Source organism: Marmota marmota, unplaced genomic scaffold (genome assembly GCF_001458135.2).
Source record: "Marmota marmota marmota unplaced genomic scaffold, marMar, whole genome shotgun sequence".
Lineage (NCBI taxonomy): Eukaryota > Metazoa > Chordata > Mammalia > Rodentia > Sciuridae > Marmota > Marmota marmota.
Window position 1 is genome coordinate 2,877,725 of NW_025999962.1, and position 24,225 is coordinate 2,901,949.

General features: G+C 42.8%; 1 protein-coding gene across 1 annotated transcript in view; it reads right to left on the reverse strand.

Moving 5' to 3' along the window:
* Atxn10 (ataxin 10) overlaps positions 1–24,225 on the reverse strand; it is a gene marked incomplete at its 5' end in the record, with an annotated part of 142,470 nt that overhangs the window by 71,776 nt on the left and 46,469 nt on the right. Inside the window, 2 exons of the mRNA XM_048802974.1 lie at positions 6,776–6,941; positions 13,392–13,472. Of these exons, the coding sequence (XP_048658931.1) occupies positions 6,776–6,941; positions 13,392–13,472 (247 nt within the window). The remainder of the gene's footprint in view (positions 1–6,775; positions 6,942–13,391; positions 13,473–24,225) is intronic.

Here is a 24,225-nt window from a genome sequence, read left to right on the forward strand (position 1 = left end):
TATATGCAGTATCTTGCTGGGTTGGAAAAGATAATATTATTTGAACATGTGAATTCACATAACTACTAAACGATCTACATCAAACAGACTGCATGACAAGGAGCTACCACATACCAGCTTCATGGCATTAGGTGGTCTACATGGAATTCAAAGAAGCAGTTTTTATAGAACTTTTAAGCCCCACTGTTAAAGCATTTGACAAAATGTGGTAGAGACTATAAGCTTAGGTCATAAAGATAACATTCTTCAAAAGAAAGATAAATTACTTTGTTAATACCAAACATGTACTTATTATTCTCTAATTAGGACATTTAAAGGTAATATCTTAATCTAGAAATCATAAAATAAATAGCAAGAAATAGCACATTTCTAATGCCTTGGATCTTTAACCCTACTTCATAGCTTTACTTGCTAATTACAGAGTTGGTGGGGGGGAATCTAGATTAGAACTCTCAACCTGTACTTTGAACATGGAGACTTGAGCTAATGCATGAATGTCTCAGGGCTCCGGCACCCTCTTTCCCATTTCTCCTGGAGAAACAGCTGGCTGATTGGGGTGAGGCAGAGCTCATGCAGACACCATGTGGCGAGGAAGCTGAGAGAGACCCCAGAGTCATCAACGAGTGAAAAACATCAGGAAGAATCACAACTCAACATAAGCCAGGCAGTTTTAAAGTCATGATGCCACAAAGATAATTAATTAAACCAGTTCACTGGTCACCTTGGGGTGAGGGCACAGAACTGACCAATTACTCTGAAGACTGAATCAAGGGGCAATCAAGCATTTCCTTGCCTTAACTAAACCATACTGTCTGGAGCCTAACAGTTGGCTAGGGAAAGTTTGTCTTTATAAAATATGCCTGCTAATAAGTGACAAATGACTGTGACAGTCAAAATGCCAAGGCTTCACATCTCAACAGTTGGGAGATTGAAGTAATCATCAAGGCCCACCAACACCTCAGATATAGAAGGCCAATCATTCTGCGCCTCTGCTGAAAGTGGGCACCACAGCAACGAAACACAACTGCAAAACAGTAACCCATATCTAAACACATCTCAAGAACTAACCCTCTTCCATAGGCAGAACCCACCAGAGACGCACACACCAACATCGGAACCGTAGGCAACACCCCAGGAAAAGACGCCGGCACCTTAGCTGCAGCTAGCACATGAGAGAGGAGAGGAGGAAAGGAAAGCCTAGGTATTCAAGGAAGGTGGAGACCTAACCCATTGTAGGCAGGGCCATTATCTGCATCCATATTTGAAAAAAGAACTCGAAAAAAGTTTATCAGACAATGGAGAAAATCTGTACACTATTTATCTGGTATTAAAATTTTCCTGTTAAACTTTATAGGTACATTTATGATGCACTTGTGTCTGATGACTCCTCATCTTTTAGGGGTACAAGTCTGTGGATGAAACAAGAGTGAACTGTGGGACTGGAGTAGTTCAGGGGGAGCCCTGCCCAGCAGGCCTGAGGTCCTGGCTCAACCCTGCACCACACACACACACACACACACACACACACACACACACACAATGAACCAGAAAAAAGGAAAAGAATGAATGAGGACACTGGAGCTGGGGACGGCTGACTGAGCTTCACTACACTTTCTTCTCTTAGTCTGTTTGGAATTTTCCATAATTAAAAGACAGAAATAAAGAGACAATGAGACGGGTTGAAAGACATGCACTGGAAGTGTCTTTCCAGTCCCTAAATTCTATGATATTAACCAAAATAAACCCAAAAGAAAATTAATTTATCCCCACCTAAAACATGCCCAATTTTCATCATTAAAGTCCTTTTATTAATAATGTGTTACTAATGAGCATCTGGAAATTAAAATTAACAGCCAGGAAAATCACTCTTAAAAAACTAAGGGTAACGAGTAAAATGTCCTTCCAGATATTTAAAAGTACCCTAAAACTATATTAATTAAATCAGGTACTGAGAGACATACGCAAACAAAAGGAGCAACATTCCAAAACATTTTGAAAGGGCAAAAGGAAAAAAAAAAAAAAGACTGGTCTCCTGGTCCAACTCATCTCTCTAACCTTCAGCGTTTGAGCCATTCTAAACCTTTGTAAGTGATATAAGAATAAAAATGATGCCAATATTTTTGCCCAAAGATATGCAAATTAGTTGTATCAGGACAGAATGTAATTAATCGTTGCCTTCTGCAAAGGCCAGTTCTGCATGTATTCATTAAATACGTTTTACGTGCATGTAACAAACATACATGGACATATGTTCATTTAAACGTTCCTTTGCTACATACAAACATGTAGTTCTTTACGTTTTCCTTTCTCCAGTTAACATCGTACTGGCTCCTTCTATAAAAGCTGAACATCTAGAAATGGATCCAAACGTATGCAGCAGCTTACTACATCAGAAAGTACTAAAAGCAGTGAAAACAGTGGGCTGTTCACTACATGATCTGACTCGGTAACAGGTCAGCATTTGAGAAGCAAGGGGTATGTACTGCTCAGCAGAGTAAAAGTTCATGCTCAAGGACACCCCACTTACATGCACAGAAAACAGGCATGCAGAGGTGGGAGACTTCCAAGTCCACATGCCAGCAATACAGAAATACTCAAACCCACCCCGACGCATACCAGGGACTTTATAAAATCTTCCACAGTCAAAGGACATAAATAATTCATTTGAATCCACACATCATTTCTTATCTAAAAATAAATTCTATATTAATCAAAAGTGTGGTCTAGGAAGTGAAAGAAATGGGGTTTACAGGTATATATGTCCACGTTGTAAGTGGAGAAGTTTACTAAATTTCTAAATTTGACAAAAAAATTCAGGTCATTAAGGATAACATTGATAAGCCTAACTACATTAAGAACAAACAAAAAATTCTAAAAGCTAAATACACTACAAATAAATTCAAATAAAATTAACTATCAATGTCAAAGATAACCTAATATGCAAAATAAATGAACATACTGGCCCTGAAAAACAGTAGAGAAATGTAATTAGTCAGATTTGCAAAGGTTGTGTTATGGTTTAGATGTGAGGTGTCCCTCCAAAAGCTCATCTGGGAGAAAATGCAAGAAGATTCAGAGGAGAAATGATTAGGTTGTGAGCAGATGAGCCCAATCAGAGAATTAATCCCCTGATAGGGATTAACTGAGTGGTTAAATCAAATGGTGGGTGTGGCTGGAGGAGGTGGGCATTGGGGTTTGGCTTTGAGTGTATATTTGTATCTGGCAAGTGAAGACTTCTCTGCTTTCTGATCATCATGTGAGCTGGTTCCCTGTGCCACAATCTTTCACCAGATGTTCTGCCTCCCTTGAGCTCTGAGGAATGGACTCCACTGTCTAGATCGAGACCTCTGAAACCATGAGCCCTTGAGTGAACTTTTCCTCCTCTACAACTGTTCAGGTCAAGTCCTTTATTCATAGCAGTGAGAAAGCTGACTAAGACCGTTGTGACCCACAGTCTTGCACTGCAGTGTTCTTTCATTTAGAACTGTCTCTAAAATGTAACTCTCTGACCTGTTATTCAATTTCTAGGTATTGATAATCCCAGATTTACTTGTGCAAAATTGCAAAGAAATGCCTAGAAAGATATTTACTGTAGCATTATTTTAAAAAGTTTCTTTTAAAAACCAAACCTGGAGGGCTGGGGTTGTGGCTCAGCGGTAGAGTGCTCACCCAGCACATGCAAGGACCTGGGTTCGATCCTCAGCACCACATAAAAATAAATAAAATAAAGGTATTGTGTCCAACTACAATTATGGGGGGAAAAAAAAAACCCTGGAAACAACTGAAGTCTATAAGAAACAAATGAAAAAAATCATGGTGCATCTAAATAGTGAGATGCTATTCAAATATTAACAAGTGCATTCGTGTTAAGATGGAAAGATATATAAGTTTTATCACAAGTAAGTGACAAACCAAGTTAAAGAACATCATATGCAATAATGTGAAAAAGGAAATAAAAAGCATGTAGTTGTGTGTATATGCAACAAATATCTTTAGGAAAAAAAACAGAAATACATGCAAATAGCTCTGTAAAAAACAGGGGCTAGGCAAAAGGAAGGAAACTTCTTAACTTTGCTCTAGCTTAAATAATTTTTCACAACAGAGAAAATATTATTTGCATAATGCAATAATTTAAGCCCTTATCAAAATGGAATAAAACAACACTATTTTTACTTATTCCACTAATATACATTAAATGCCAACTGTGTAAAATGATTTAATATGGAGTTGCAAGAGCAAAGAATGAAAACCCTAAAAACTAAGAATAATTCTCACCACATACAGATGTAAGGAAATATGAAGTTAAAAGAAATGTTTTTTGAGCATTCAGGCTCATGAGCAGTAAACAAGATGTGGGAAACTAAATCTCAGATCTTACAGATTAAGCATTCTGGAGCTGACAAGACGTATCCAACCTGGAAACAAGAGCAGGCGCATTGACATGAGAACCCAAGACGAATTCTATAAAAGAACACGTGCACAAAACTTGGGGTTCTATGACCAGGTATATAAGTTAAAAAACAAACACAATTAATATGACCCTTCTCACTCTCACTTTCCAGCCACTGCATTATGAGAACTTTATTGACTACCTCATCTGCAAGAGTGCCACCAATGTGTGAGCGTGGGCTTTGCTGAGAGGGGAGAGAAGTGAGCCCTGGATGTAGCTCTCACTGAATTTTGTGCACAGATGCCTCCGCCACAGGTGACTTCCAGCCAACCATGGACACCTAGCTCAAATCCCCGATGTGTGGTACCCAACTCAGAAGCTGGTGCAGGTCAGGCCAACTACACTGGGAACTATTTTAAACACACACGGGGTCTTCTTAAGAACTACTGTGGCATTTACTTTATTTATTTACTTTTGCACCTATCTTGAAGTACAGCGAGTGTGTATTAATCTGCACGAGTCATGAGTGTGCAGATTGATGCACTTCTTATCTCAGCTTTTCCTACTCCATTAACATATAATTCCTCCCACCTTAGAGAAACAACTATTTAAGGGGAAAACATAAATTTTCCTTAAAAAAAAAAAAAAAAAAAACCACTAAGTAACTCCGTACTACAGTACTGAAATGCTTTCAACACAAGTCCTGGGAATGGACCAAAGCTGTGACTTAACAAATGCAGTGTTATGTCTTCCTGTCTCCTAGAGAAATTTTTAAAACTTTTTGAAGCACAGCTCACGGCTCCTCCTGCTGGAAACAGGGAAATCTATCCCCAGAAAGCAAATGCAAAGAGTGAGAAAGGACCTCCCTCTTCTCTACCACAGAAAAGGTCAGTGAGCCAGAACCTGATTGGGTGACCTAACAGAGAAGACCCACAGCAAAGTGGCTTTGAGCCAAAGCACGGGCACAAAAACCCGCTCTCGTGCAGAACAGTCACCGTCATGGCGGCACCGACCACAGGAGCTAAGGGCTCTGCACCGCTGCACACAGCACTCTGGGATGGCTGTGCCACTTCTGTGCTCTCTGCTCCTCCCTGGCAGTGGTAGGGTTAGGATTCCAATCCCTCCACCAACTTGTCCGCCTACTGCCAGCATCAGTCACTCCACTCCACTGGCCCATTCCAATCAGCACACAACAGACTTACCATGTTTTTTTCAAATATGTTCAAACTCAAATCAACTCTACTAAGGTATAACTCAGATGCAGTAAATCTCACCCACAAGTGCACAGCAGTGTGTGCACTTCCGTTACCCAAAAAGTCCTCTCCTATCCCTCTGCCTTTGGCTTCAGCCCTGGTGGCACGAAGGTCTGGTCTGCTCCAGTCTCACAGAACGGGAGCCCGATGCCTGCTCTCTGGCCCATTGCATATGGAGTCCTCCCTGCGACAGTAGCAGAGAGCATTCCTTTTGTCTACTGAGCAGATTTCCAGAAAAAGAACAATTCCAACCTTACCTCGAAAGGGAAGGAGGAATAGGTACATATAAAGAGAGACTCTCCAGCGAAGAGGCAGGAACAAAAGTGACGCCAGCTAGGCCTGTGCCCTCCACAGAGACCAGGCCCAGTGCTCAAGGGTAGGCTGGAGGGAAGAAAGCCACCTGGAGTGGCCGAGAGGGGCAGCAGGTGGTACAACTGGAAAGCTCCCACAATAGCTAGGAGAAGTGAATTTTCTAGAAGGTAGAAAATAGTTATAGATACCAAAAGGTTTGAAAGGTATATACTGCATACCTAGCAACTGCACTGCAAGGATCTCCCAGGTTAGTAACGTCAGTTAGTGATGTAAAAAGATGAACTGTAAAGACATCTACGACGGCACCATTTACCATAAGTAGAAGTAACTAGCAAACCTATATGTCCACTTACAGGCAGCTGGTCAAATAAATTATGGGAAATTCTTTACCTGGAATGTTTGTAATGACATTTTTAAAAGATATTCACAATGTACTACTCCTTATTTATTCAGCAAATATTTGCTAAGTGCCCACTATGGACATTCAGTACCAGGACGATGACCCACCTCCTACCCTCACAAAGCTGCCATTCAGAAGAAAGCCAACTCACAAGCTGGTGGCAGAACAACTCTACCGACATGTCCACCTAGGAACACATGGATCTGACGTTATCTGCCCTGAAAAATGTGCAGGCCACTTTGAAAGTCACTGACTCTGCCTGCAGGAACAAGGGCACTGCTTTCCCTCATGTGCATTTTTTAAGTACCCCAGCATAAGGCACAGGACTCAAGGCCATCCTTCCAAGCTTCTCAGAGTGAGTTCTCCCAGAAGAGTGACTGGGTCGGAAAGCCTGCTTACTCCCTCACCCGAGGCACTTACCTCGTCCTCAGTGTGCTGCTCAGAGGTCAGCTTCAGCACAGTCCTGCACTGATCCACAAAGGAGCTTGCAATCAACTCGGTGTGGCGCAGAAACACTGGCACATCATCCTTGGTCAACGGCTCGTCTCCCACCAACTTGGCTATCATGAGGTCAAGCAGTGTGACCCTGTGAACATAAAATAGCTCTACCAAAACTGTAGCACACCAGAAACACCTACACAGACAACTTTAAGGTGATATTTTTATTATAAATTCCTTACTTTATTATAATGTTTAGGAAAATTTTATGAATAAAAGCTAATCTTCATCCACTACCTATTTTTCAAAATTTTGATTTCTCTGCTATTACTTGGCTATGGAAGCAAGACTAACACATCTTTCATACCTGTCACTACGTGCGTGGTCAGTTTGAGCTCTGTGAACACAGCCACAGGAACAGCAGCCAGGTGGCGGGGCTGACATTTATCCATTACTTAGAGTCGAGACAGGCATTCTACACACAGGATCTCATTGGATCCTCACAGAAAGCCCGAGGAGGCAGGTCCTGTCATTCACCTCATACCAAAGGTGTGCAAAGGTGCAAAGGTTCGGTGAGGTCACCTAACCCGCGCAGAGTCACCTCTCCGAGGAGCTGAGCCAGCACCCCCACAGCCAGTGGCCCATGCTTTCCCCACTCACTTCATGGCCTTCCTTGAGAGGCCAGCTTTCTTCTGCGTTTAATTATTTTTGTTTACCAAAACACAATTCTGAAGGCCAACCTATGCCACTTTTATATCAATAATTAAATAATCAAACAATGATCTCCACTGAATAATCAATGATCTTAGGAAAAATTAATGGCCAACAGGCTAATCTATCCACATAGATCAAAAAAGACCTTGGATGAAAATCACATTTTGATTTGGGATTACATGCATAATCCTCATTTATTTTTAAACCAGAAAGAGAATGAGCACCCAAAATGTTTAGTAAATGGGCGGAAATGTACTTCAGTGAACATTCCTTACCAAGAGTAACACAAACTGTCTACTACTTCAAGTAAAATAGAGCCAGCATGGTCAAAACAGGAAAAATCACTTATAGACCAGAATGTTCAAAACTCCCTCTAGGGTTGGGTTGTGGCTAAGTGGTACAGCGCTTGCCTTGCATGTGTGAGACACTGGGTTCAATTCTTAGCACCGCGTATAAATGAATGAATAAAATAAAGGTCCATCAACATCTTAAAAAAAAAAAAAAAAAAACCTCCCCCTAATCACAGCTTTCTTATAGCAACTACTAATCAAAATTAAAACAAGCAAACACATAGTCCCTCTCTTGAGATAATGCCAAGATGCTTCTGCTCTCCCCTGTTCATATATAATCTTAAAAACAATGGCCATCCTTGGGCCATAAGGCCAGACCAACCCCAACCCACACAGGAGGACGGCCAGGCATTTTGGTCCGTAGTTGTCTTTTTGTGATGCCTCCCCACACCCTGTTTGGCATCAGATTAATGCTGGCTGTGCAGAATGAGTTGATTTTGTTTTTATTTATTTTTGGTCAAGTTTGTGAAGAACTGGTGTTAGTATTTGCTTGGTAGAAATTACCAGCAACCCACTCAGCTTGGCCCCAGCGCTCCCTGTCCTTGGGTCCTGGGCTATCCCACAGCCCCAGGACTCAACTTTCCACAGGGCTCTCTGGACACTGAGGGGCCCCACCCACAACTCCCCTCAGTTGCTGGCAGAGTTCACAGCTTGCTCCCTTGCTCCGTTGCACTCCCACATAAAGCAAGCACAGTGGCGGCAGGGGTCTGCCAGGGTATTCAGCAGCACTCGATAAATGTTCGTGGAATGAACAGAAAAACTTTGTGACCAAAACAAAACTCAGCCTTGACCTCCCACTCAGTGCTCTCTCCCACTGCTCTCTTGAGAATATCTTCTATTCCACAAAGTGCAGTTTTCAGTATTCTCCAAACACACCCAAGGATTCCACCTGTTCTTGCTGTGCCATTTCTGCCAATGGAGAGGGCCCTCTTGTTGGCACAGAACTGGCAGGACCTTGGAGGATCTGAGCGCACCTCTCACAAGGTCCACTTGCCGTAGAAGCCTTGAGGGACCGCTGTACCCAACCCGGGCTCCTCGCCCACCCTGGCCCCTCCGCAGACGTGTCTTCCAATATGGTTAACAACACGCTCACTTTACGGCTCACTTTTCCCATAGTCGTCTCCAGCAGTTCACTGAGAGGCTGCATGGCCGGAGGCTGGGCATGTTCACCCTGGCATCTCCTTCAAGAACACAGGACAGAGCCTTGTTCATACTAGGCATTCAACATAACTCACTGAAGTAAATCAAGTAACACAATTTTGTTTTCACTAAAACCATGGGGTGAGGGGGTACCTGAGGTTGTGCTCAGTGGCAGAGCACTCGCCTAGCACAGGGGAGGCACTGGGTTCAATCTTCAGAACCACATAAAGATAAATAAACAAAGGTACTGTGTCCATCTTTAACTAAAAAATACTTTTTTAAAAAAACCCATAGAGGGGTTTGGTGCCTGTGTCTTTCCTTTACCCCTGGTCTTTTCCTTTTGCGTGTCCTTCTGCATTTAGACCCCACTGTCTTCAATCTTATGTGATCACATATATTTACAAAAAAAATTTGCTAGTATGATACATTGCTCCCGTGAATACATATGTAATTTATAAGGCACGAGAAACAAAGGTACCAATCTGGAGCCAGAAAACTTCTGCTTGCTGCTTTTAGAAGAGTCTTGCTGAGGCTGCCATCTGGTGAAGCCCCACTGCCATACAGGTGTGAGCTATAAAGCCCACGCCATTAAAATCCAATCTCAGTAACACTGAGGCTCGACATCCATTCTTCACTCACTCACTGAACCAACAGGCAGCAGTGGATCGACTGACCGTGGCACCCAAAGGGTCACACTTGCCATGTGGGTGTTAGCGAAGTACGTGGACTGATGGACATTCAGGAGAAATAAACCCTAGGAGAGAAAGGTCATCTTCTCTTAAAAATGTTAAAACTAAGTGATTTATAGGTCCTTACCCTGTGTGCTGATGAGCGTTTTAAATTCCTCACTATAACATGAATATCATTTGACCATAGTGGACTTCCCTGAGGCAGCATCATGCTATGGTTACTGACAGGGACTGGAGTCACACCAGCTGCATGAAGCCTAGGCTGCCGCCTGTCCCCTGCAAGCTGGTGCAGCCACATAGGACTCCTCCCCAGTGCCCACATCGACTAGGCAGGTACAACAGCAGTACAAATCTTCTAGGGTGGAGGAGAGTTTTATTAACATCTGTCAAGTGCTTAGAAAAATCCCTGACCAGGGCTGGGGTTATAGCTCAGCAGCAGAGCGCTTGCCTCGCACATGTGAGGCCCTGGGTTCGATCCTCAGCACCACATAAAAATAAATAAAATAAATAAAGATGGAAGGATGGAAGGATGGAAGGATGGAAGGAAGGAAGGAAGGAAGGAAGGAAGGAAGGAAGGAAGGAACATCCCTGACCTACGTTAACAAGCACTATATACAAATGTAAGGGAAAAGTATAAATGTTTTCAATGGTAATGTATTCATAGTAAAAGCAGTTACTATGCAATAGCACAAAAGACAGAACAAAGATGAACTGGTTCTTACAGTGACCTTTCTTACATTTAGAATGTGATCAACTAAATGTTAAATTTCTGATTAAACCACATATTTGCATATAAAATAAGCATTTTGGGGAAGACCAAGATCTAATTCTAGAATATCACTTTAAATTCTCATTATTCCTAAAAGTGCTATAACTTATTGTCTGCGGCCCAAGAATAGCAGATCCTTCCCCCAACTTCCATCCTGAAGCAACCCAGATGTGCCTCCTCTGAGTCCCAACCTTTCCTGCCCTGGGCACAAAGGAACACACGGACAGAGACGAAATCTCTGCTGCCTCCCTAAGACCCTTAACTCCAGAACGACAATATCATTACCACCTACATACGAAATGCTACAAAACAGCAGTGCCCCTTTCTTGATATCAGACACCAGGTAACTGTGGTGCCTCGGCATTCAGAACACACAGAAACTCACGGAATCTCCACAGGGACAATCCATCAGGCAACAACATGCTTTGACTTAATAGGTTTTTTTTTTTAAAAATATTTTATTATTTTTTTTTAGTTGTAGTTGGACACAATATCTTCATTTTATTTTATTTTATGTGGTGCTGAGGATCGAACCCAGGGCCTCGCATGTACTAGGCAAGCAATCTACCACTGAGCCACAATCCTAGCCCCTTAATAGGTTTTTTGACCAATAAAAAAAATTCACATGACATACTTCCCACATCTGTAATTTAACTAGAAACTATGTGTCTATTAAGACTCAATCTAGGCATTAAAACTTACTCAATTTCTGATAATGATAAATATGGGTAGGTGATCTGACATTTTCTTGCCTTACTCATCAGGCTAGTCTTGCACACCCCAGACTGTCACTTTAGTGGACAACTATAAAATGACAGCTAGTCACCAGATAAGGACGTGCCCACCAATGGATGAGTGACAAACAAAACACAGTGTGTGCATCAAGGACATCACAAAAGCAACTAAGGCTGTGGCAGGAAGGAAAGAATTTGACAAGACACTGAGATGGTGCAGCTGATGCAGCTCACTGACCGGTGTGAAACGGAAAGGTCAGGAGAAGGGCTGAGGATAGTTGAGGTCTCCAGCTTGGCAGATGGTATCACATTAACCAGGCCACTAGATAAGCCTTTCGTGGAGGAGTAAAAACATTCATTCATTCACTCTTGCCTTCAATGTAAAAAAAAAAAACACAAAAAACCTTTTTTTGAGCACCTGCTATGTGCCCAGGACTGACTGGACATGTGGCCACCAAAAAACAAGAGGGATCAAGTCCTTGTCCTCAAGCACCAATGACCTAATGGCAGTGCACCACGAGCAAGCAGGGACACAGTGCCTGACAATAACATGATGAGATGGCAGCACACAGCTGGAAGAGAACACACTAGAGACTCAAGAGCAGAACCTGGCATGGACAAGGAAGTACCTGCTACAGGTGGGTGTTCCTTGAGTGACAACAACAAGTCATTAGTTTATCATCCAATTTAGTTCTGCAATGGATTAGTTTAATAATATCATTTGGTCGGCACGGTGGCACACACCTATAATCCTAGTGACTCGGGAGGATGAGGCAGGAGGATCACAAGTTCAAAGCCAGCCTCAGAAACTTAGCGAGGCCCTAAGCAACTTGGTGAGACCCTGTCTCAAAATAAAATATAAAAAGGGCTAGGAATGTGGCTCAGTGATTAAGTGCGCATGGGCGCGCGCACACACACACACACACACACACAATGTGATATACATTTCAAAAACTATATATAAGTATATGAAATTTGGCAGGAACATGGAAGATAGAAATTTGAATATTAAACTACAATTAACTGCTGCATTCTCCTTTTAGTCAGGTGTTCCCCACTACAAAGCAATTAGCAAATATTAGTACTAAATATTATACATTTATTTTAGGTCAAAACAATATAAATTATTATTTTTCTTCAATGAATGCAAGTATATGGTAGCAGTGGGGGGTGGGAGTACCAAATTTATAAAACTGGTATTTAAACTGATTTTTCAAGCATGAACTTTTCTTTTTTGTTGAAGACTTTTTACTTAGCAAAAACCTACAAAGTGTGTAAAGCTTAAATACTGGAACATAAATACATAGTAATAATTCCAAAACCAATGCAATTATAAAGACTTTGTTTATGATTTTAAAAAGTTGTAAAATATTTAAGTTTTTGATCATTAGATCTGTGATTTCTGAAAACACTTTATTTTTCCTAAGGCAATACTTCTAATAAGACACATACTATTAGAACAGAAAATGTCCTGCAAATTATTTTCTTCAAACCTCTTATTTTACAAGTCAAGAAACTGAATCCGAACAAGGCGAAAAGTCCCCACTACAGCCATATGAAGGACTGCCGTCACAAGGAGGCCTGAACAAGGTCTCAGCACCTGGTGCTACAGCAGCCAAGGGCCCCAGGCAGATACAATTTTCTTTTCATCTGAATTACTTATCAAAAACTATAAACCTAGGGGCTGGGTTGTAGCTCAGTGGCAGAGCACTTGCCTAGCATGTGTAAGGCACTGGGTTCGATTCTCAGCACCACATATAAATAAATAAAATAAAACTCCATCGACAATTAAAACAAAAAAAAAAAAAACTATAAACCTAGCAGAGCATATTCCACATAATCAGACCACGATATAAACAAATGAGCACATGTCAAATGCACATCTATATAATACACAGTTGCATAAATCACTATTATAAAATTAAGGCACAAGCATAACATTTTGTTCTTGAAGTGTTTTCTGTTTTTTTAAATATTCTTTTACTGCATAACGGCACCAACCTGAATCCTGCAATTCTACATAAATCACTGCCTACTGTGGTCAAGCTATAATGTCAGCCAAGCAATTTAAAACCAGCACCAACACAGAAGCATGTACTTAGAGGTCTGTGCCAACCAGGAAACCACACAACTTCTCAGTCCGGCAGCAGGATGCACCATATGGAATGCTAAATACTCAAACCACACTGGTTTTGGGGTTACCTTTCTTGATTGCTCAGTTTGGCATACATGGCTTGCACCAATTCCGGGCTTTTCAGAAAGTGATCCGTAATGATCAAGAACCTAAGAGAAAAAGGGGAAAGTTCGATTACTAGAATAGTAAAACAGACTGGTCTTGTCGACTTTATAAGCACTTCCTTTCATAGAACTCTTTATTCTGCTATAATCCCAAATGCTTCAGAAGGCTCACATTAACAGCTAAAAAAGGAAAAATACTCCTTAAACTACTGTCTCCAACTGAAAACTTTACTGAAATAATTCAAACTGATTGAACTAGAAGAAAGGGCTTACCACAGTTTTTATCTAAGCTGAGAAAGGAAAACTCTTGCTGTAAAAAATCATGAAATTTCACTACAAGCTCAGGAATAGACAGAAAGCATTTTGCATTGTTTCAGTCAAAAGCTTGGTGCTCTAAAACTAGGGAAACCGTCATGTTCCGCTTCTATCTAAAGATACGCCAACACAGCAGAGATGCTTCTGCTTGGTCCTCCACCCTGAGGAGCTCTCAAGTCATCAGGAAGACTCCCTCACTGCCAAGGAGCAGACTCCTCTGAACTCGCGGACCAATTACGAAAGCCCCAGGCAAAGAATATAGGCATATTTCTTCAAAGTACCACTGTGACATCTAAAAAGATTGAATGGTATTATAAATTCTAGGTTGTATTTACCTGAGGGCATCTGAGGAAAAGGTTTAAGAACTAAGGAATGCACTGTTTATGACCAAGGTTACAGTAAAAAGAGTTGCCTATAAAATATACTTTAAATACATTACAGTTTAATCACTTGTTAACAAATAAAATAATACAGTAATGTCATGCAGTATGATACCCAAGTGAAGCACAGGGACTACACAACACATCAGCCTTCAGGTAAAAACAGAATCCAGAGCTGGGCATGTGGCTCGGATGGCCTAGCACACACAAGACTCAGGGTTCAATCCCTAGCACCACTAAAAAAATAAACTAAAATATAAACAGGTACTACATTTCTTCTATAGCCTTTAAAGTGGCTGGTCACTTTGATGTACAATATTTCTAACAATAATTAATAATATTCAAAAATGTCACACAGTACTCTCTGCAGCACACTGTGATCAGCACTTATATCAACTAGGACACCAAGCTGCATCAGCAGGAATCCATGCACTCAAAGCCAGGCTCACCACAAGACCCAGATCCTAAAGCCCATTCATCATTCACTCACTTGGAAATCAAAACATTTTCCTATAAGAACATTCATTCAAAAACACAATACTCTAAGTACTACTAGGCTAGGGCTACATCACAAGCCTTACTTCCAAAAATATTCTCCAAACCATGCAGAAAGACCTACACACAGACAGACATGACAGAAGAAAGTGTTAAGTGCCACAGGCAGGCACACATGGTGGCTTACAGAAGCAGCAGTGGGTTGGGGAAGGAAGGGGAGAAGACCAGAGAAGGGGAAGCGGTGAATCCCTGGGAGAAGAGGGGCAAGTGGTCACATGAGGGGGGAACAAAGAGGACCTGGAAAAACAGCAAGAGGGTAAGAAGAGCAGTGAGCTCAGGGAGCACAGGCAGCAAAATACCACTAGGGGCCCCAGAGGGAGGGGACCAGGAGGCCTAGGGGCACCAGGCTCTGCCTTCAGAGAGGTTTCCACTGGACAAGTCTCCTCAACGAAGGCCTGGGCAGATCAAGATGGAGGTGGCAGCCACACCTGCTCTCATGGCATCTGCAAGGAATGTCCTCTTTCTTCTTAACCAACTTTTGCAAGAATCCACTTCTACACTTTTCTGCTTTCTATGTCACTAATTTCTGTCCTGTCTTTTATTCTTTCCTTCTCTTTTGTTCAGGGTTTACTGTGCTCTTCTTTTTCTCCCTTCAGAATGTACAACCTCAGATCTCTGATTCCAGACAAGTGAAACAAAGGAAGGCCTAGAATCAGTGACCTGAGGTCCTGCAAATTAGTAAGACAGGAAGTTATAAACTTTCCTAAACACTGTTTTTGCTTTTATCGCACAAATTCTGATGCTTTTTTTTTTTTTGTACCAGGGATTGAACCCAAGGGCACTTGACCACTGAGCCACATCCCCAGTGCTATTTTGTATTTTATTAGTCACAGGTCTCGCTAAGTTGCTTAGGACCTCACTAAATTGCTGAGGCTGGTTTTGTACTTGAGATCCTCCTGCCTCAGCCTCCCAAGCCACTGGGATTATAGGCATGGGCCACCAAGCCCAGCTCACGAATACCATTTTAAACCTCAGCAGGACTGGCAGATCCAAAACTATGTAAGACTGCTAACATTCTGTAAGCAATGATGTGGGAAAGAGAGCAAATGGGGCTGAGGCTTCCAGGAAGGGAGGCTAGGAGGGGTTTTCAGAAACCTAAAATTAGCACTTCCCTTTGACCTGGCAGGTGTGCTCGTGCACTTGCCCCATTATCACACCTGCACACACGTAATGTGACCTGTAGGAACAGAGTGTTCACTGCAGCACCCCTGTGGTCATGGAAACCAGAGATGCCCATCAACAAAGAGACCAAGGGAAAGAAACCCTAGTATACTGGTCCAAGGGAAGAAGAAAAAAGTGAGAGGACTTTATATAACAATATGGAAGGACATCAAATATGTACCATGGGGACAGGAAAGAAGGAAGCGCTGACTGCTCAAGGGATGGTGAATGGCTGGGAGGGCAGAGAGGCATTGATATTTGAACCACATGCGTGCATTATCTATCCAGAAACTATATAATTTAAGCAATGTACAGGAAAAAGTAATCTCAGGCTCAGCTCTCTTTCTTGAACTTCCTGCTGAAGAGAGAAGGTGTTGGCACACACTGGGAGAAGCAGCATTCAGAGGGACCTGGCCCTGTGGATTCCAGGAGGCGATACAGAGATGCAGAGAACTCAGGAAGGTTAGTCTTCAGAGTCGCTACTTCTCATCACAGAGTTCAATCATTTCTCCAAGATAATTTAATAAAAAGTCTTTATTCTCTTCCCAAGCCAGATACAGTAAATACCTCTCCGTCATAGCAACTCAGTGATACGATGATTCAGATCGTCCAAAGTCAAAGTCAAAATCTTATCACTAAAATGCAGTCTTCACTACTGCCTTGCAAGGATTACTGTACACAAGTCAGGTCACAGGTGAACCATGTAGTGCAGATGTCTTTTCCTCCTCCACAACCGCCTTCCCATCCTCCTTTCACTTCCAGAGCAAGGGCCTGTAGTGCAGAAGGCCTGCCCCGGATGAGGCATGCTCCCTGTGTGGCTTCTTAAGTCAGTGTTTCAGGGGAAGTTTTTAAAAATTGTAGCTGTCTGTTATCTTCATACACATACAGGCATGCAATGTCAAAACTATACTCTTCATGTGATTTCACTGACTGCAAGAAGCTAGAAAATATTTTTTATATTTCACTGATTAAATGAAGAAGTTAAGTGATCCTGGACTTAGCTGTGTCTCTCTCCTGTGCTCGAGATCTAGGGAGTCTCAGCCGCAGCTCTTAACTTAGCAGTGTGCACAGAGCTTATGAGGCTGCTGCAAAAAACTACCTCCTTCCCCTGTTAAGAGTCAAATAACATTTTCACTGGGTTAAATGTGAGCAGCATTAACAGAGAAAAACAGCAGTCTGGTTCAGTGATCATGCTTCTTCCACTAAAAAAAAAAAAAAACTGAGCCATAAGCTGGAAAAAAAACAAAAACTAAATGAGCTAACACTAGGTCACTAGGATTCCCAAAGGCTCCCCATGCAAGGCCCTGGGCAAAAGCACCACACACAGGCCCACCCCAGCCACCCTTCCTTCCAGGCCCTGTTCTCAGGGGAGGGCTGTGAATGCTGAGATCTCACAGAGAACTAAGCCGAGTGTGTCCCAACATGCACAGGGAGTGACGCTGGGCACAACACTTAACCTCTCAGCATCAAGGCCTTTGCTTCTCCCATTGCTGGTATCAACATGTCAGAATCTAACCCCAACAGAAAGGAAGAGAGATCAAACAGCAGGCAAGCCCTGAAGCAGCCGCAGGCAGTGAAGATGCAGCACCAGTCCACAAATAGCTTTAAGTCCTTAAAAAGTGTCCGCCACTTTGTTTTCTTGTCTCACATCCCTTTTTCCTTCTTTGAATAACAAGAATTTTTTTCTTTCAAGAATGAGCCCAAGGGGCTGGGTGTGGCTCCGGGGTACAGCACTCGCCTAGCACATGTGAAGCACTGGGTTCTATCCTCAGCACCACATAAAAATAAAATAAAGGTACTGTGTCCATCTACAACTAAAAAATAATCATTAAAAAAAGAAAAAATGAGCCCAAGCCTGGTGTCTGGGGCTGTCGGTCACACAGCCCGGCAGCCCCACCACAGAGCGGGCAGAGGGCCCTTTTCTGCCAGAAAGAGGGCTGTGCAGGGATAATTCACTGGCACACCCAGTACACATTCGCCTAGGTCACAACTCCTTGTTTTTTAATTCCCAAATTTCTCAATGTTCACTAGCAATGTTTATATAGGAAAACTTTTACTTATATCCTAAAGTAATATTTACAATATTCCACAAATAGATGTATACACAGAAAGTCACAGGTTCCCTTCCCTATTCAGTTGGTGGAGAGTCCAAACTGCATGGAGGTTTTGAGAAGCACTTCCGGGATAACGGTGGTAAGAAGCAGCACGGCGTTTCTGAAAACCACACTAACCCATGGCAATGAGAAAGATAGAAACAGGGCACAGCCTGATACCTGACCCCAAATGATCCTCAGTCTATTGCCTACACAGGTGTTTGGGTTATACTTATTAATTTTTTTTTAAGAGAGAGAGAGAAAATTTTTTAATATTTATTTTTTAGTTTTCAGCGGACACAATCTTTATTTTATTTTTATGTGGTGTTGAGGATCGAACCCAGCGCCCCGCGCATGCCAGGCGAGTGCATTACCGCTTGAGCCACATCCCCAGCCCTATACTTATTAATTTATTTTACTTAAACCTTTTTATTTTGAGATAATATAGATTCAAGTGTCATTTTAAGAAACACAAGAGACTGGATGCATGTACCCTCCACCTAGTTTCCCCCATAGTAACATTTTGTGAAGCTGCAGCGCATCCCAACCCAGACACCATGGCTGACACAATCCACAGGCCTAACAAGGCCTTCCTGTCTTACTGTACTCCCACTGTGAATCTGTGTGTGTGAGGATGCACACTTCTATGTCATCTTATCACTCGTGTTCACATCGCCACCATGACAGTTAAGCTAACAGAGTGGTTCCACCACCCCAGGGACCCCTTGTGTGGCTCTTTCATAGTGACACCCCCCCTACATCTTGGGCACCTTCCCCAACCCTGACAGCTGTCCCCAGTGTCTATGATGCTGACACCTCAGGAATGGTATGTAAGTGAAGAGACACTCCACTTGACCTCCTGGGGTTAGGTTTCTGTCTTTATCTGTTCTTTTGCTTTACTCAGCATAATTTCTGGAAGATTTTTCCCAAGTTACTGCTATGTCAATAATTTGTTCCTTTCTATTGCTAATATTCCAGTTTTGATTCTATTTTAAGAAACTGACTGGGGTTGGTTTTATAACATTCCCATTTTTAAAAAGAAAATAGGTTCTTAGTCACATTTTTGCACAAAATGATGTCCAAGAAAAGATTACTGATGTTGAGTAAAGACCCTCGGGGTGTCTCTCCGAAGGCAGTGACCACCAGGTAAGCCCAAAAGCAACTGTAGCCAACGGTGCCACCAGCTGCCTGGCCCTTCAGCAAACACTGCACACCAAAACTGGCCAAATGCCAGGGAAGCAACCTCTGCCCACAGGGCTGGGTGATACATACTTAGGCAAGCCAACAGTCTCTGTCACCAACACTCGGCTCCCCTGGCAGCAGAGAGCAGCCAAATACATGCGTGACCTAACGAGCTTGTTTGGAAACGAGCAGTGTGCTGCAGCTTGCTAGCGTATGTTCTAGGTGACCTGGGCAGGATGATGACCAAGACAAGCTCCAGGCTCTAGGGCCAGTCCTACATTCCAGCACCAAAACACAATAGCCAAGGAAACAATGCATAGAATGTGTGACTGTGTGTAGTGATGGAGACAGGAAATGAATGGATGAGAGGAAAGTAGAGAAACAGGTGGGGAGGGGACACGCCGACACACCACCCCCAACACAGGTCCCAGAGGCCTCTCGGGAGAAAGGGCAATAGAGGGGACCCTGGGGACCAGCCATGCACAGATCTACAGGGAGGTCGTTCCAAGCAGAAGGAACAGCAGGTATAGCGACTCGGGGGGCAACTAACTCGGGTGTTCAAGAGGGGTAAGAACGCCTGAGCCAACACACAAGCGGAGAAAGAGAATCAAGACGAAAAGGTCGGCCGCAGCAAGGGCAGGACACTGCTTCTGGGTGATGGCTCCTTGAAGCAAGGGAGTAGCAAGAGTGACAGTAAATCGTTGAACAGCCCCTCTGGCTACTGTGAAGGAATCGGGAGTGAAAGAGGAGGGACAGACACGAGTGAAAGCGTTCTGGCACAAGACAAGAAGGCACCTGGATGTGTCGCAGCAGTGAAGGTGCAACATAAGCAAACTTGGAACTGGAAGACAGAGCACAGGAGTCTAAGTGGGCAGAAGAATCTGGAATGACTCACAGGTCTGAACCTGGGCAGATCCTGGGCCTCAGCAAGTGGGCTCAGGGTCTCTTCTAAAAACTGGTGGAACCACGCAGGTTTTAAGCGTAAGCAAGCAGAAGTTGGGCTGAAGCCTTGACAGGTTTGAGACGCTGACTTAAAGCAATGGCGAGGAAGCTGTAGGCATTCATCTGGAGCCTCGACAAGAGGCCAAGCCCAGGAACCTCAATTTGGAGAGCATCAATTCAAAGGAGGTGTTTTAAACTACAATACTAGATGAGGTCATCCAGGAATGAGCCCTGATACAGTCAAGTGGCCGAAGGACCAGCCAGGGGCCACCAACTGTGAGCAGATGCAAAGAATAGGAGCCAGGAAGGGAGGCAGAAAACAAAGCTGAGGACAAAGGCAGCAGAGAAGGAAGATGAGGCAAAGATGTGACAGGAGGGTCAGCCCCTGGGCACACTGGGCCTGAAGCCAAGGACTCTGTAGTCACATAAACCAACAAATTCCCTTCTGTACACATGCTGGCTGCACTGGCCTTCCATCACCATAACTACACCACAGTGCTCATCACCTGCCAGAACACTACCTTGTCAGGATCCAAGTAAGAACACTGACATTGCCTCAGGGACTTGCCAGTCTAATGGACAAGTGAATGCCTCAAGAGCCTTGCAAGTGGGAACACACAGACAGCAGACAGCAAAAGGGCAAGAGGTCCCCAGTGCAGAAGGAAGGACAGCTGAACCTAAGCTGAAGTGGACAAAAACACAGGTACCTGAGGCATACCCGGGAGCAAAGGGAGCATCAGTCTGGAAATGAACCTTTCTCACACAAAAGAAGTCGACTACATAACCCAACACGGACAAAAAAGAACGCTCTACTCACAGACACGTCACCTCTGTAAGAAATTGGATACAAGCTCAAAACAATGACCAAAGCTTATCCCAAAAGGCCAAGCTCGGTGCTCAGACCTGCCCTTGAGATGCAGACCTCTTCCTGAAGATCAGTAATTCCTGACGCGGTATAAAGGGGCAAGCGTTCAAGCCTGGCACACCTTCGATCTTTCTCTGCTGGGTGTTAGTTGTGCAACTTTGGTGTTGGGTCTCAGGGCTCTCTTGCACATGGCGGCTGCATGGACAAAGTGAAGCAGCCAGAGCAGCCCAGGTCAGCAGGCACGTCCCCTTCTCTGCGTCCCAGTCCCACAGATTCACAGGGAGTCTTTTCTAATGTGCCAACACAAACTCACCATCAGATGAACTCAAAATAGAAGGCTTGGACTCATCTAGGGCTATCTAAGAGTATGAAAACATCTGTCACACCTACCAACAAAAGAAACAAACATTTTTAGAAAGACATTATCCCATTAACTCAAACCAAACAGGCCCAAAGACTTCGTTGCCTACACTTTCCTGTGACTCCAGTACACCCAAACAAAAAGACCCAGAGTCACTGAAAACTTTCATTTGTCCCTTTCTAAGAAAAAAGAAGAAATGAAGAGATAATGAGCCCCTGAGTTCTAAGATCATGTGGTGTGATGCTCTTTGCCAGTCATCTCACAAGGCAAGGGTAAGAGGAGCAGAAGGTGGGTTTTCTCCAATTTTCAGGGAGTTAAAAAATAAAATAAAATAAAAAATAAAAGACAGCTTCTGGAGCCTCTGCGTAGTCTGCAATCTCATCGTTTGCCAAACGCAGAGATTCTCTCCCGTCACATGGCAAGCACCCAGCGCAGGATGACAAAGGCTTGCTGAATACCATGCTGCCATCCTGTCTTCCATCTTATGCAGTGACCTCTGATACCGTTTACCTTGGGCTGTTCTGAAGGGGACTTTATATTTGGCCATTATGACCCTGGCCCTTTATTCCATGCTGTTAAAATACACATCCAAGATACTTATCAAATAAAATGAAATTCAGCTACAGGAAATTTCCCTAAGTGAGCTGACTCAAGACTCATCCTGTCATGTTACATTTGCATGCTGAGGGACATTTTCCAATTCAAATACATCAAAATATTTTCATGTACTATCTTCTGTCTGTTTGCACATTGCAATTCAAATACAAATCAATGTTCAGAACATAAGTAATTTTAAATGTAGGTAAAAATTTGAACAGAAGGATAATAGTTTACACAAAAAGAGGCTAAAACTGAAAAGACTGAAGCCTCACATAAGAAGGAAAGTGGGATTAACAGGGGCCACCTGGAAGCAGTCTAGGCCCTGAAGAACTGACCAATGTGAGGAACACAACCTGAAAATCAGATCTGAAGTGAACAGGAGAAGATCATTAAATGTAAATGACAGGAGCACTGACGATGTAACAATTACACACACACACAAGCACACACAACAAAGACGCCTGAAAATAACTGAAGCGAAACCTGAAAGAACTGAAGTGTAAGGACAAAAATTTACTTCTAATGATGTACAGGACCAGGCACAAGATCAACAAGGAAACAGGGGACATGAATGGCACCACACACTAACCAAACCCAGAGGTACCTACCTACAGCACACCCCTCGTCCCAAGTGCACTGGGAATAAACTCCATGGCAGGCCATGCCATGGGCCATGGAACAGCCTCAATGTCTTCAGAAAGAAGGAGACCATATAAAGCATGTGTTCCAACCACAATGGAGTGAAATTATAAGTCAATTTTAAAAAGGAGATTTAGGAAATACACAAACAAGTAAAAATTAAACATCAAACTCCTGGAATAAGCAGTGGGTTCAAGGAGAAATCGCAGGGGAAATAAGAATATAACTTGAGATTGAGGCCACAAAAAGCACCACATTGCAAAACTAATGGTACTGAAGGACGGGAATGAAAGTGGTTCCTATGAGGAAGGTGACAGATCCTCAAAGAGAGGGAGACGGCAGAGCAGCAACCTAACTTCCACCCTAAGAAACTAACAAAGGAAGAGCAAAACAAATAAAGATATACAGCAAAAGAGAGGAAACAGAAAAATAGAGAACAATCAACAAAACCTGAAATTTATTGTCTGGAAAGACAAAAGCAAACAAACAAAAACCCTTTAGCTACAGTGACTAAGAAAGAAATAGAAGGCTTGAATTACTAAAATCAGGACCAAAAAGGGGGCTCCTACCAACCTTACATAAACAGATCCTAAGGAAATACTGTGACTAATCATGTGCCAACAAATTAGAAAGCCCAACAGACCGAGTTCTAGAAAGGCGCTAAGTACTAAAGCTGACCCAAGGAGGGGCAGATAATCTAAACAGACCTATGACAAATACAGAATGAATAAGCAACCAAGACCTTCCCAAGACCGGACGCTCACTGGTGTATTCTACCAAATAATTAAAGATTAACACCAATCCTCCACAAACTTCACCAGAAAATAAATAAAAATAAAACCAATACATTCTGTAAAGCCAACATTAATCTGATGCCAAACCAGGAAAAAGGGAAAAATCACACACAAAAAAAGACAACTACAGACCAATATGCCACTTTATATAGATCTAAAAATCCTCAGCGGAACACAGACAAACTAAGTCCATGTAAAAAGGACTATACACCAACAACAAGCGGAGTTTGTTCTAGGAATGCAAAGTTGGATTAAAATACAAAAATCAATCACGTGTATAAAACATTCATAAACTAAAAGACAAAGCCATAGAAAAAGACGAAACCATCATGTCAACAGACACCAAAGAATTTGATAAAACGCACCACCCTTTAACCACTGAGAACATTCGACAAGACGAGAGCACCCAGGATGCCTGCTCCCACTCTGACAAAAGGCAGCCAGAAGCCCCCATGCTGCCACGACTCTGTGGTAAAACCCAAAGCCAGGACTGACATGAACCACTCTGTCCACTCAGACTCAACACTGCACAGAATCTCCAGTTGGGGCACTCAGGTAAGGAAAGGGCAAAACTCCACTGATGCGTGAGGATAGGTTCCTAGACGCAGGAAACCCCCAAACACCACCAAAATCCTGTCATGACAACAAACAAGCTCGGCAAGGCTTCAGGACACAAGACCAATGCACAAAATCAACTCTATTTCTTTCTCTACACAGCAGTGTTTTCTTATGCATCACTAAATACCATTGATGAAATCAAGAAAACAATCCATTAGCAATCGAATAAAATATTTAGAATAAATTTAAGTCATGCAAAACTCATACAATAAAAACTACAAAACATCACTGAACTTAAAGAAGGCTTAAATACATGGAAAACATCCCCTACTCATGGTTTGGAAAACTTAATC